Source organism: Oncorhynchus nerka, linkage group LG10, assembly GCF_034236695.1.
Source record: "Oncorhynchus nerka isolate Pitt River linkage group LG10, Oner_Uvic_2.0, whole genome shotgun sequence".
NCBI classification, from domain to species: Eukaryota; Metazoa; Chordata; class Actinopteri; order Salmoniformes; family Salmonidae; genus Oncorhynchus; species Oncorhynchus nerka.
The window spans coordinates 29171047-29186874 of NC_088405.1; the positions used below are offsets into that span (position 1 = coordinate 29171047).

General features: G+C 40.6%; 1 protein-coding gene across 1 annotated transcript in view; it reads right to left on the reverse strand.

Moving 5' to 3' along the window:
- Nucleotides 1-15828, reverse strand: part of pcsk2 (proprotein convertase subtilisin/kexin type 2) — an 88031-nt gene that overhangs the window by 21758 nt on the left and 50445 nt on the right. Inside the window, exons 9-11 of the mRNA XM_029669396.2 lie at nucleotides 7652-7867; nucleotides 5651-5751; nucleotides 3431-3658 (exon numbers count right to left, since the gene is read on the reverse strand). Of these exons, the coding sequence (XP_029525256.1) occupies nucleotides 3431-3658; nucleotides 5651-5751; nucleotides 7652-7867 (545 nt within the window). The remainder of the gene's footprint in view (nucleotides 1-3430; nucleotides 3659-5650; nucleotides 5752-7651; nucleotides 7868-15828) is intronic.

Consider the following 15828-nt stretch of genomic DNA (forward strand, 5'->3'; position numbering starts at 1 on the left):
TACATTCTCCATTATCATAGGGGCTATCCAGTCCTGATGCTCTGTATTATAATTCATTCACTGTCACAATGGGGACTGCTGCACTTTGATGTAGCACTGGTACTAGATGGAGTCCTGGTTGTACTGCGCTGCAGTGCTGATTCAGAGGGGTTGGGTTAAATGCGGAAGACACATTTCAGTTGAAGGCATTCAGTTGTACAACTGACTAGGTACCCCCCTTTCCCTCTACCTCATATCAGCCCAAAATAACGTTCTTATCAAAGACCCTCTGCATTTCAAACGATGGCCATGCCACTGTATTCGACTCAAACAACCCACGTATGAACAGAGCACATTCCACCCACATGTCTATTCACTAGAGATGTGTGTATGTGTGTGTGTGTGCGTGCGTGCATGTGTGTGTGTCTACATGTGTGAGGGCAGACTCTCTTTGTGTCATCTCTCTGTGCTTATTTAACAAAAGACTCCACTATGCAAGTAACGGGTGCATATGTAAATTCAGTCTGGCCATCTCGGGGTGTTGAGCACTCTTGTCTGAGTGTGCCAGAGTGCAGAATAACTGATGAATTTACAAGCGCACAACACCCGTTGAATATGGCCGGTGTCGGTAAACGTCAGCAAAAAAACGTAATTAAATTGTTGCCAGCAGCACAGTTACAGCCACCAATGCTCTGGATAACATAAAAACTGCCTAACTAGCTCTGCTAGTGAGAGTAAAATGGTCAGTGGTGTGTTCTCTCAACTGCAGAGTCTAATTTACAGTAGCTATTACAGCAACAAAAACACCATGCAATTGTTTGAGGATAGTGCACAACAACAAGCCACTTTTATCAAGGCAACTGGTTTGATACATTCACCTCTGACAGTACATTCAGTAACGTTGCTCTGATTTGTCATCCTGGGGTTCCCAGAGATACAATGTAGCGTAGCTTTGTTGAATAAAATCAATTTTTATACCGGAACACGATCCATGTTGTATAGAGCGTTTCCTATGAATTCCGACTCTTTCAACATGCAACAAAACAATCTATGAAATCTAATTGGCTAAACTTTGTTTCACCCAGTCAAGTTCGGTTTCTGTGTAATCCTCAGACACTCTAGAAGGCAACCAAAATTTGTTTCATCATTCCACATTACGTATTGGCTACACAACACTATTAGCTCACGAAGGACAGACATCATTACGCACCAATGAGACAGGCGGTGGTCACTTGATTGACAGTCTCTTGGTTCAATGACCACCTATCATTTTGAAATATAGCTAGCTAGATAGCCAATGAGCTGGGCTTTACATGGGTATGTGATGTCCCTTTGTAGGAGTAACGGCCATTGACTTATGGCTGCGCGCAATGCAATTAATGCAGTTTACGTTGCGCAGCACTCGCTTGCTTCTACAAAGTTTTCTCAAAACTTAAAAAGTACAACATGGCTACTAAGAGTATAAACCCTGAATCGAACTTCAAGTATACACATTTGGATGAGATTATTGTAGAAATTGACCGGGAGAGCGACATGAGGAGTCCTGCGCGCAAGAAAGATTGGAAGGAGAAGGTAACCTTACTTCTTTATATTGGTAAGTAAAATAGGTTTTTGCTTCTCGTGCTAATCCATTTTTTAAAAATGGTTTCATATTCATGTAAGATATTTGTATTTGATTTCTATATATGTTTATATAATATATAGACCTGCGGCATACAATATATTAGTATAGTCTATGCATCTTATTGCCTATTGATCCACATATACCAATATAGTGATTGTGTTCCCCATACTCTATATAATATATGTTTATAGATATGTGTTGTGTATTTGATGTATTGATGCAGTGCTCACCCCCTGCTAAAATAAAACATAAAGGTTAAATAAAATAAGTAATAGAAAACTTGTGTTCTAACGGAATTGTTCAATAGTGGTAGGGAGTAAGATGTCCATCCCCCACTCATTCAAATGTAGGAATTGGCTTCTCCAGTCTGACCCCTCTGCTCTCTCTAGCTCCACACCCACCCCACCCGGCCATCTAGAGGTATTAGTACCTTTTTTGTAGCGAAGCTAATGATCCATCATGTATCACATTCCTGGGAGCATGTAAACTTAAATGTTTTATTACCATAATATTTTTTGTATATTCTCTATAGTTATGTACTTGGAAATGTATCAGTTGACCAATTCGGCCACTTGGGTACATTTGGGCAAACTCATGAGGGACACCTGGGAGACTTGATACAAAATATTATGTAGAGCTGTCATTCTTGAATGTATCAGTCTGAAACTTTGCACACACAATGCCACCCTCTTGTGGACAACATCTAAAGTAGATTCCTAGGTCAATGTATGGCCTTTCTTTTGCATTTCAAAGATGCAAAAAACAAACAAAAAAAAGTTGACCAGATCTAATGTGCTATATACTCCTACATTAATTTCACATTTCCACAAACTTAAGTGTTTCCTTTCAGATAGTACCAAGAATATGCATATCCTTGCTTCAGGTCCTGAGCTACTGGCATTTAGATTTGGGTATGTCCTACTTCAGGCCTGCTGTGTAAAAGCAGCCTCTTCTACACTGGACTTAAAGGCTGTCATTACAGGAGCTTAGATACACACCTTATCTTCACACACACACCAGCGACTGACTCTGCCATGACTGGGCTCCGCTGAGACACACACACACACACACACTGGTTGCCATTCTGCTGTGTTGCCATGGCCGTCCCAACTGTGGACCACAGATTAGGAAGGAAAATGAGAGGGGTGATATCTATTGAAAGGTCAGCATAGGAAGATGTGGGCAGTCACGCACACACATGTATGCACACACACACACACACACACACCGACCTCGCCCCCAGACACACACATAGAATCCACCTTCACACCCACAGACAGTCATGACGTCCCTCCACGCCTGTTACTCGGTCTTATTGACAGGGTTGCTAGGGCAAGCTGTGCCAAGCGATGTGTTGGGGTCTAATTATAGTGTGTGTGTGTGTGTGTGTGTGTGGGTGCTTGTGAGCCTCACGCAGGGAGACACTGGAGGACATAAGTCCAAAGCTCCGGAAACGGGCTGATGCAGAGGGTACAGTGAATGAGAAAGTGAGGGGGAGTGAGAGAGGGAGGTAAGGGGAGACCAAGGGCAGACATGCAGTTGTAACAGGTAGGTATGGATCATATCACTGAGGCTATCACCCCACAGCACAGACCAGATAAACCCACTGTAATCAGCATCAAAGCACTTTGTAACACACAGGCCTATTCTACAGACAGATAGGGGTAACAATTTGAGTCTAACTGCAGATGAACCACACAGTCAGGTACTGGAGCAGACTTAGCTAAATACAAACAAACCTATCAAAACAAACTAACATCTTAGTACTAATTCTAGTTTCAGCCTGGTCGGTAATTTGCTAAGTCTGAAGAGAACCCAGTCACTTACTGGACATCCTGCAATGATCCAGCCACGCAGTGAAAACGCTCAGGGACGGTCTTCCACTCCTTGGCCATCTTGACCATGCCGCCAGCGTCCAGCACACCGTAACCAAACAGGTGGTTGAACTCCAGGCCCACGCCGTTCCTCCGCCACTGGTGCACCTCATCATGAAGCTGGTTTCTCTTGGAGGTCAGCACAGACAGGTGCTGCATGTCCCTCCATGTCAGGTTGGGGCTGTGGGGTGAGGAGGGGAGAGGAGAGTTAGATGTGTGTACCAGGTGGACACAGGTGTCTGATCAGGGATTATGGTTATAATATACGCGTTCAACACTACAGTACTTCACAGACAGGGGCAGTAGAAGATAACATGTTAATGAATCTATTCTATTCACCTTGACAAGCAAGCTATCAAAACCACCCATCGACAGCACAGCACAGCACAGCACAGCACAGGAAAGTATCAGATGGAGTGGAGCGGCAGGTAGCCTAGTGGTTAGCGCGCTGGACTAGTTACTGAAAGGTTGCGAGATCGAATCCCCGAGCTGACAAGGTAAAAATCTGTCATTCTGCCCCTTAACAAGGCAGTTAACCCACTGTTCCTAGGCCGTCATTGAAAATAAGAATTTGTTCTTAATTGATTTGCCTAGTTAAATAAAGATACAATCCAGCAAATCATGTGCTAGATCTCCTTCTAAGTCACAAAGTAAGGGAAATGATTGACACATCCAATAGAAGAGACTGAATGGATTCTGGTGCATTTTGTCATAAAAGTGATCAATGGAATGAAGGTCTGATCTCTTGATACACTTTGATGATAACGCCTCAGATGTGTGAACATTAAAGGGTCTGCTTTGAGACGGCTGGCCGCACGTCTCTACTGCTTATCTCTACTGTGGAACAACAGCTTTATTCTGTGCTGACTCACTGAATCCTGACACTACACAGTCCAAGTGTGTTTGGCCAGTAAAAAGGGTCTCGGCACTCACTAACACACACCAGCTTTATACCTCTAGCCAGTGCTAGCATCCGCTGCCCCTGACACTAACATCATTATTGTGTATTAAGCAAACAGCTTCTCTTTACACAGTCCTGGTCTGTGCCATTGGCTAATGACATAGAGAACAAAAACACCAGCCCTTAATATGGCAAAAGGGCTGTCTGAGTTAAAAGGATTGAAAACGATTGGGGACAGTGGGTGAAACCTGTCTAGAAACCCTTGTACTTGCATCTTGTACGTGAGATATAATGTTCAGAATATACTACTTTTATATAGTTTTTTGGTCTTCCGGGAGCAGCTGGAGCCTGGCCTAGCTCTGGTCTGAGGCAGGACTTCACTTTACATGCTATCAAGTCAAATGTATTATATTATTCAGATCAAATGTGCCATTTGACTTCATTAGCATAGGTTTTACATTTTCGAGACCATAAGGACCAAATTAAGATTTTTACATCAGCAGTGAAATCATGATGTATGAAATGAAAGACTTGTAAATGTTGCTGTTGCCACAGTGTAATCTTTGTTGAACATAATAAAACCCCAAAACAAAACGTTGCATTATTAATTATGGATTTTCTCATCGTCTAAATGGGCTGAGGTATTTGTAGGGTTGACTGGGCAACATCGTGACATATGCGTCCCGGCTGCCTATGCTGGGAGAACACTTCACCATCATCTTACATCACCAGCTAGCGATGAGTTGCTCTGGTTCATGTATATGGGCCATTTGGTAATTCATAAAACATGAACGTGCACTTTTGGGCCAAATCTACAATAGAAACCTTGTGTTTCAGCCATGTAACGAGGTATAAAGAACACACGCCGGGCCAAATATGATTTGTATCCCTGGCACGAACACAGAGACTTAAATAACTGGGCAAGACAACAAACAACTTTCCCTTTTATTCATGGGGTAAGTCTGTTGGCCTAATGGTAGCTTTGTTTAATAAATGATTCTGTGAAGAGGGAAGATATGAAGTGTTCTGGAGAGAAGGATAGAAACGGAGGGGGGAGAGTGAGAGAGAATATGGGAGAGAAAGACAGTGAAGGGAATAGGTCGTATGTAATGAGACAGCCAAGGTTTCAGTCAGTGTGGAGCTGAAGTTATGAAACACATCTTGTCCATGTTAACAGAGTTAGAACAGCCATATTCTCCTCTGATTGTAAGACCTTCAGGCACTGACCAGTAATGTGTGTGTGTGTGTGTGTGTGTGTGTGTGTGTGCATACTTGGCCTCCAATGCCAAGGCAAACACTCCGGCTGCTTCAGGAGCTGCTGCTGATGTTCCAGAGTGGCGCAGGGTGCAGTTTCCATACAGGTCCGTGGTGGCCTGGTATAACACAACCATGGAAGACTGTAATCATATCAGTGGAATAACAACATTCAATGAGAGGAGTGGAGTGGAAAGTGGAGAAGAGAAGAGAAGACTTCAGAAATGCAAATGATTCAGTAAACATGTGATTCATAATGTGTAATTTAATTACAGATAATGAGAGATAATATACAATTAGTCAGAGAGAGAGAGAAGCACACGAGGGAATTCCTGTCTCTCTCAACCGTCATTGGCTTCCTGGTGAAAGTCAAAATACCAAATACAGTTCTCATATTGGAGAAAGACATCTTTTGAAAATCAATACACTGAGAGGGGGATTTATTTGTCAGAATATTCTCTATGGTTGAATAGCCTTGACTGAACACAATCAAATGAAATTGTATTTATATAGTGCTTTCTTAAAAAGTTGCCTACGAATTACAGAACAACAAAACAACGGAAGAACAAGCTACCGTGGGGCAAAGTGGCAGGAGAAAACTCAAAAGAGTGAGTGAAACAGATTAGTATGACCAGAATGACTGTAGTATGACCATCAAGGTCGGATGGTATTTTTCTCCCTCCCTCCCTCCCTCCCTCTCTCTCTCTCTCTCTCTCTCTCTCTCTCTCTCTCTCTCTCTCTCTCTCTCTCTCTCTCTCTCTCTCTCTCTCTCTCTCTCTCTCTCTCTCTCTCTCTCTCTCTCAGAGCATTTATCTAAGGCACAGATGATTCACACATTGTCTTGTGATAACTCTGCCCGGTGACACAATTCCCCAGATAAATACTGAAATAACAACAAAGCAGACAGTTGTAGCCCATGTGTCTCTGCTAAGTCATTGTCCCAATCCTCTACTCTGATGACAGATATGAAACAGTCACAGGGTTGTTGAGCAACTGGCTTGTCTTCTAGACCAACAGATCATTTCAGGGACAGAGTTTGTTCTCGTGCTTTTACACCTGCATTGCTTGCTGTTTGGGGTTTTAGGCTGGGTTTCTGTACAGCACTTTGAGATATCAGCTGATGTACGAAGGGCTATATAAATACATTTGATTTGATTTGATTTGATTCTCGATATATATTCTATGTATTCTAAAATGAGCAATAACCTGAACAAATCCCAGACCACATACAATCTACAAATGGGGAACAATAGTAAAATATACTGTGTCTTGTCTACAACTTCCTTATAGTAAAATCCTATTTTATACTTGTATGTCCTATTTGACAGTAAGCAGAGATGAAAAGGGTTTAACAATCTCCCTCCTTCCAGTCCTCTTTTCTATTTTCTTTCATTATCCATGAAAACTAGACCATGAGGAGACATTAAATCGGGGACCACTAGATTGTGAGCTGTCTATCTCAGTGCCTGATACTTCGAGGACCCCAGATGTTCTTTGTTACACTGTGTTAGAAAGTGGGATGTATAACTAATCACACATCTGCCCCCTCAATCTCCACCTGATATGTCACACCCCCAGTGAAACCACAGGCTTATAACCTCCCCTGTCTCATCCCAGAGCTTTTCTTCTGCTGAATGGGCTGACATACATTGAAATAAGGAATAGATTGAGTGCCGTGTTTCCATCTCTGGGGATTGTTCAAATGAAAGAGAATAGAACAATCCTTCAATCAATCACAGAGAACGAGTGCATACAACTAGGGATAGGTATTCAGTCTTCAGTGAATAGTTAATGTCTCGTAACGACACAGAACAATGGAAAGTTGGCTGAAAAGACCACATCATTATGCAACCTTGTCTTTGTAGGGTTGGATTCAGGGATAGAAATCATACAAATCTGAGCACTCAGTGTACTCAGACTGAGGATAACAATGAGATGAACTTGGTCAACCACACACACATGCTCTCTTTTTCTTTTTCTCTCTTTCTCTGTCATTCACACTCTTTCTCACACACTCACCACGCCAGCTTCAGGGTTCCTCTTGCGCCCATTGCTGAAGGTGGATGCGAGGGTGGAGGAGCAGCTCTCGTCGTACAGAGCCGTACGACCATCGTTGATTGCTGAGTTGATGGAGATGGTCCACATGCTGGAGGCGTAACCGTCACAGTTACAGTCGTCATAGCTACCGCCGTCTCCAGATGCCCACACGTAGATACTGCCTTTCCCTCCTCGGCCCTACGAGACAACACATCAACTGACTTCAGCATGTGTGATAGTGGTAGAAACAGTGGTAGTGGTAGTGGAAGCAGTACATTAGCAGTAGTGCTGTAGTAGTAAAACTAGTTACATTATTTTACAATGTTCCAACAATGATCATAAAAACTGCTAATAATGATGACTACAATCATGCTATACTGACAAAAGATATAAACGCAACATGAGTTACATTTCCTAGAAGGATATCAGTCAATAGAAATAAATAAATGAGTCCATAATCTATGGATTTCACATCGCTGGGCAGGGGTGCAGCCATGGGTGGGCCTGGGAGGACATAGGCCCACCCACTTGGGAGCCAGCCCCAGCCAATCAGAATGAGTTTTTCTCAAAGGGCTTAAATTACAGACAGAAATAATTCTCAGCCCCACGTGGTCTGTGGTTGTGAGGCCGGTTGGACGTACTGCCAAATTCTCTAAAACTGACATGGTAGAGAAATTAACATTAAATTATCTGGCAACAGCTCTGTTGGACATTCCTGCAGTCAAGCATGCCAATTGCACGCTCCCTCAAAACTGTGGCATTGGGTTGTGTGACAAAACTGCACATTTTAGAGTGGCCTTTTATTGTCCCCGGCACAAGGTGCACCTGTGAAATGATCATGCTGTTTAATCAGCTTCTTGATATGAGACACCTGTCAGGTGGATGGATTATCTTGGCAAAGGAGAAATACTCACTAACAGGGATGTAGATACATTTGTGCCCAAAATTTGAGAGAAATAACCTTTTCGTGTATATGGCAAAACAATTGATATTTTATTTCCGCTCATGAAACATGGGACCAACACTTTACATGTTGCGTTTATATTTTTGTTCAGTATAATTAAACACTGACTATCCCTACATCTGCTACTATGACTATTACCACTGCTACTATCATCAAATAATACAGCAAAAAATGTGCAATTGCTTATTTGTTTATTTGGATCCCATTAGCTTTTAAACAAGCAGAGCTACTCTTCCTGTTGTCCACAAAAATCACAATACATGACAAGTAACAAAACACTGATACACTGATAGACACGAAAAGTCACACAAATTTAAAATAAAACAATATACAAACAATGAAACCAAAAAAAGTATACAAACAATACAACTAAATCATAGTGTGTGTGTTAGAGTGTGCTGTTTTCTTGAGTAATTGGGGATGGAAGGGGGTTCCATGCGTTCATGGCTCTGCATAAAAATGTCAGTTGCTGTGAATTCGTTTTGGACTTGGGGTCTGTGACGAGACCCCTGGTGTCACGCCCTGGTCTAAGTATTTTGTGTTTTCTTCATGTATTGGGTCAGGCCAGGGTGTGGCATAGAGTTTTTGTATTGTGGTGTGTTTTGTCTTGGGATTTTGGAATGTGTGTATAGTGGGATTGTAGCTTAGTGGGGTGTTCTAGGAGAGTCTATGGCTGTCTGAAGTGGTTCTCAATCAGAGGCAGGTGTTTACCGTTGTCTCTGATTGGGAACCATATTTAGGCAGCCATATTCTTTGGCTGATTGTCCTGTGTGTCTTGATGTCCTGGTTAGAGGTTAGTAGACACTTTTTTTATAGGCTGTTTTCGTTTTGTAGTGTTGTTTTGTTGTGTGTTATCACAATATGCCGACTCTCCTTCACCATTAGAAAGCCGTTACACCTGGTGGCATGTCTTGTCGTGTACTGTATGCATGGGTGTCTGGCTGAATGTTATTTGATTATGCCGACAATCTGGAAATTTCATCACAGTATTATTTCTCATAACTCAAAGAGAAGTTCATCTCTTGTCAATCTTCAACCAGAAAAGATGGGCATGCATGTTGTTGATGTTAGTTCTGTATGTGCAGTGTGAATGAACATTTTATGTTTGTGCTTTCCAATAACCAATTCGACTGAGTTCATGCAAGTGACTGATTGATCGTGCCTGGGAGGAATCCTCACTATCAGTACAAGCAATTTGGCAGTACGTCCAGAACATTGCTTTGAGAACGGAACGGGATAGCTCAGTTTTAAGGTCTCAGCTTTGAGAGAAGAAGCCTCGTTAGATATTGGTCGGTCACAAGCATAATCCAAAAGTTCATTTTGAATGAATACTGTAAATCATGCAAATATAACTTGTAAGCAGTTTATAAGAGAACTAATGGGACTTCCCCGACGGAGCTCCCGACCAACGTGTAATATGGTGCATTAAGTTTGTTGGAACCTCTCCAGATTGCTGTCAATAAAGAATGATTCATTTAATATTGACTTCAGGTGTCCCTGGTGGTCGTTTCCACGACAGCAGTTAAGGGAAACGTGTGCTGCTCTGTTTTGAGACAGTTGCAGCTTTACTATGTCTTTCTTTGCTGTACCTGACCATATTGCCGGAAAGTAATTCATAGTTTTTTTTTCTCTCGCTTTGGTACTATTTTCACAAGTATGTGGTAAAATTTCACAACTATTAGTACAAAACTCTAAACAGATCATCAAAAGTCTGTTTTTTTTCTAAACGTTAAGCACAACACACAACATCCTACAGTAACTTTTTCAGCAAACCTAATCAGTGTTTCATCTAGAAATACCTTTCATACAAAGTAAATGCCTTTCACAATGCAATGCTCACAATACTTTTCATTTGATTGTCACTTAATCCAACTGTGCTTAATGGTTGGTTAATCACTTAACTGTTTGGTAAACCTATAGATTTTAAACTGGTGTGTCTACTATAAATGGAAATTGAGAACTATAGAAATAAAATGTGTGTTTGTAAAGTATAAACATCTATATTACATGTATGATAGATGATTACCATACATAATGACTACTTGTTATTGCTAATTGACTTAACATCATATAAAAGGGTGTGTGTGAACACTTGCAATGTCTCTCAACATGGAGCAGGATAGAAGGAATAAATCAAATAGATCGTGGACAAGAGGCCCGTCAGAGAGGTGGGCATGGGACCCATCAAACAGGTGGGCATGGGCCCCATCAAAGAGCTCAAAGAGGTGGGCATGGGCCCCGTGGACATTTTTGAATCAATTGTTGTCTGGTGGAGGATCATCACCGATCCTCCACCAAATTCCACAGTGGGTGCGAGACCTAGAGAGGCCTACAAGACACAGTGTCTCGCACCCACTGTGAAATTTGGTGGAGGATCGGTGATGATCTGGGGGGGTGCTTCAGCGTGGCTGGAATGGGGGCAGATTTGTCTTTGTGAAGGACGCTGAATCAAGCCACGTACAAGGATGTTCCTTCTGCTCTGACAATGTTACCCAACTCTGAGGATTGGTTTTTCCAGCAGGACAATGCTCCATGCCACACAGCCAGGTCAATCAAGGTGTGAATGGAGGAACACCAGATCAAGACCCTGTCATGGCCAGCCCAATCTCCAGACCTGAACCCCATTGAAAAACTCTGGAATGTGATCAAGAGGAAGATGGATGGTCACAAGCCATCGAACAAAGCCGAGCTGCTTGAATTTTTGCACCAGGAGTGGCATAAACACAACATCAATGTGAAAGACTAGTGGGTGGCATGCCAAGACACATGAAAGTTGTGTTTGAAAATCAGGGTTATTCCACCAAATATTGATTTCTGAACTCTTCCTAAGTTAAAACATTAGTATGGTGTTGTTTAAAATGAATAGGAACTTATTTGATACAAATGAATGCGTACTAAACGTTGTGTTTTACTTTCATTCATTTAATTTCTTACATTTGATTTCAGACAGCACACCTATGTTTCAATTCTATCTGAAAAATATATATAAAAATTGGCATGAATAATTGTTGAGGATGTCAATGACCACACCTTTGATTTCCCATTGATTTCCCATTGTATAGATTTTATGGAAATTATATATTTTCTGTCAATTTTGTTGGGTAATGTGAGTGTATTGCCTAATGTGAAAATGGTCAAATTTACAGTTCTGTAGCATATTACTTTCAACACTTCTAAGGGCAATTTGAAATGTGTATCTTGCATTGTTTGCTATTTGATTAAATGGTCATTAAAACGACTAAATTGAAAAGATATCATTATGTTGCATTTAGATGATTAAGACAATTTTCTCATTACATTTCACAATAAATGCATATTTTGAATCAATGGTTGTCTGGGGAGAGATGTTTACAATCCAAATGAATGCACAATGACAGGTTTTGAATGAAAGACTGGCTGAATGAAAGATTGGGTGCTGACTTGTAGGTTGTGTCATTCTAGCTTTGTGTAAGTCATTTGTAAAAAAAAAAAAAAAAAAAAATTTAAAAAATAGGGAAGAGTAATGGCCCAAGGAACTGCCCTGAGGGACACCGCACTGTACATATGTGATGTTAGAGAAACTTCCATTGAAAAACATTCTCTGCGTCTTATTGGATAAATAACTTTCCAACCATGTGATGGCAGGTGATGTAAAGCCATAGCAAGTGAGTTTTTTAATAACAATTCATGATCAATAATATCAAAGGCTGCACTGAAATCTAACAGTCCAGCTCCAACTATCATCTTATTATGCATTTATTTTAAGCAATCATCAGTCATCTAAGTCAGTGCAGTACAAGTTGAGTGACCTTCTCTGTATGCATGCTGAAAGTCAGTAGTTAACATGTTCTGTGAAAATAGCATTGTATTTTGCCAAACACAATCCCCTTCAGTTTACAAAGAACTGACAGCAAACTGATTGGGTGGCTTTTAGAACCAGCAAAGGGTGCTTTCCTATTTTTCGTCAGTGGATTTACTTTAGCTTCCTTCCACGCCTGTGGACACACACACTCCTTTAGGCTTCAGTTAAATAAATAGCAAATAGTGGTGGCAAGACAGTCTGCTACCATTCTAAATAGTTTCCTATCAAGGTAGTCTATACCTGGTGGCTTATCATTATTGATGGATAACAATAGTTTTTCCACCTCTTCCATACTAACTTGACCATATTCAAAACAGTAATCCTTCTCTTTCATTAGTAAATCTTTTATACACAAATTTGATTGTTAAATGATCAATGTTCTCATCTCACTTCTGAGTTTTTCCACTTTATTAGTGAAATAGTGATTGAAATAATTGGCAACATAAATAACCCATCAACTTCAACGAATGATAGAGATGAACTGGGTTTTCTGCAGCTGATATAATTTAAAGTAATCCAAAGTATTTTTCCAATGTGTTTTATGTCATTTCTCTTTGTTTGGTAATATTATTGATTCAAATTTTTGTTAAGTTCAGTCACAACATTTCTCAATTTACAGTATGTTGAGCAGCCTGACTTGTTTGCCACCTCTTTGGGCATTTTTCTTTAAGCAGTTCTCACAGTTAGTTTTTGAACAGGTGCATGCTTGTCAACAATTGGTGTGAATCATTTTACAAATACTTCCAGTGCTGTATTTATATTCACTTTCTCATACACATCAGACCAACAAAATTTACATTTTCATCAAAATAATCCTGAGTAAACATTTTGTATGATCTCTTATAAATTACTTTAGGCCCAACCTTTGGCACAAGTCTTTGGCTTTTCTTGTTATTTCCACAATGTTATGGTCACTTCAGCCAATGGAAATGTATTTTGCTTTGGAGCAAAGCACTGCAGCATTAGTGAATATATGATCAATACAAGTGGATGTCACAGATGCAACACTATTGGAATGCTCTCTAATTGGTTGAGTGATAACCTGGGTCATATTGCAGCTTCCTCTTGGGTCACAGTTACAAGCTTCCTCTTGAGAGGACAGCTAGTTGCTAACCAGTCAGTATTCAGGTCACCCAGGAAATAGACGTCTCTGTTAACAGCACACACATTATCAAGCATTGCACACATACAGTTTTATTCAAATACTGACAGTTAGCATTTGGTGGCCTATAGCAGCACCCCCAAAAAAGAGGCTTTAGATGTAAACTTGCAACCACAACACTTCAACGACATTTGACAGGAGATCTTCTCTAAGTTCACAGGAATAAGGCTCTGAATATATACAGCAACACCTCCCCTAAAGGCATTCCTTTCTGTATATGTTATATCCTTGTATTGCTACTTCTGTGTCATCAAGGGAATGATTTAAGTGACTTTCAGAGATGGCAAGTTTATTAATGTTATCTGATGTTAACAAGTGAATGATTTCATTAACATAATTTCTAAGGCAACATATATTGGGCTATTATTAGCCCTTTCCTTGGTAGTTTATCAGCGATAGATATACATTGGAGACAACATAAATGTGTATGTCTGATGTAAGGCTGAAACTACCGACCCTGAGGCTCTCTCAGTCCTCCCAGGCATTTGGGAGGGAAGGTGGACAATGAGCCTGTCATAGCAGATGTAAGCAATATTCTCTTGATCTCTGACAGCTTCCATAGTTGGGTTAAGTTATTTCCGCCTCTGGATGATCATATTTTATGGTTTTTATACCAAGACCTGTAGCTACCTTGTCAGAGAGACATCCATATCGGTATCATGTAGAGAATCACCAGTGTCAAGCTTTTAGTTTGTGGTTTATTTTCCTCAATCTCTAATACCTGACACATATTTGTGCTATGATAGCTCTCATCCTCTGTTGCTGACAATCAGTTACATAAAGAACGCGAGAAAGAGGTGGGAGTTTGAAGAGTCGTGCAGAGGAAAGATGTTAGAGGGGGAAAAATGCATTTTGGAGAGGGAGAGAAAGACCGTCTTTTATTCACTCCAGCAACAGTACAGATAGTGTATTTTAGTGCTAGTGTCACAAACCAACCAAAACAAATCTCAGGTTTAGTCAAAGCACTATAATTGTTTACTCATTAGCTCTAGCTGTTGAGCTAATAATGTGGAAAGATGTGGGAGGGAGCCATTCCTGGTTGTACAAACATACCAGAGCTGTATCCCACTGGGAACAAACTGGTTGAATCAACATTGCTTAATTTGTAAATGTATTGTGACGTGGAATTTATGTTGAAAATACATTGGATTTGAAAAAATTGTAACATTTCTACCACAGGATTATGTCATTATGGTAACCAAATGTCAACATACACAAACCTTATATAAAATATGTTGAGTTTGTTCCTTAAAACAACGTCAGATCTTCAATGTTATATCCACTATCAGAAAAGAAAAAAAAACAATACAGTTGAAGTCAGAAGTTTACATACACCTTAGCCAAATACATTTCAACTCAGTTTCACAATTCCTGACATTTAAAAATTCCCTGTCAGTTAGGATCACCACTTCATTTTAAGAATGTGAAATGTCAGAATAATAGTAGAGAGAATTATTTATTTCAGCTTTTATTTATTTCATCACATTCCCAGCGGGACAGTATTTGGTAGCATTGCCTTTATTGTTTAACTTGGGTCAAACATTTAGGGTATTTTTTAATTTTACCTTTATTTTACTAGGCAAGTCAGTTAAGAACAAATTCTTATTTTCAATGATGGCCTAGGAACAGTGGGTTAACAGATTTGTACCTTGTCAGCTCGGGGGTTTGAACTTGCAACCTTTCGGTTACTAGTCCAACGCTCTAACCACTAGAGGCTACCCTGCCTTCCACAAGCTTACCACACATTTTTTTTTGCCCATTCCTCCTGACAGAGCTGATGTAACGGAGTCAGGTTTGTAGGCCTCCTTGCTCGCACACGCTTTTTCAGTTTTCCCACAAATGTCCTATGGGATTGAGGTCAGGGTTTTGTGATGGCCACTGCAATACCTTGACTTTGTTGTCCTTAAGCCATTTCGCAACAACTATGGAAGTATGATTGGGGTCATTGTCCCTTTGGAAGACCCATTTTTGATCAAGCTTTAACTTCCTGACTGATGTCTTGAGATGTTGCTTCAATATATCCACATAATTCTCCTTCCTCCAAACATTTAGATATTTTTGTACCTGTTTCCTCCAGCATGTTCACAAGGTCTTTTGCTGTTGTTCTGGGATTGATTTGCACCCTTCACATCAAAGTACGTTCATCTCTAGGAGACAGAACGCATCTCCTTTTTGAGCGGTATGAAGGCTGA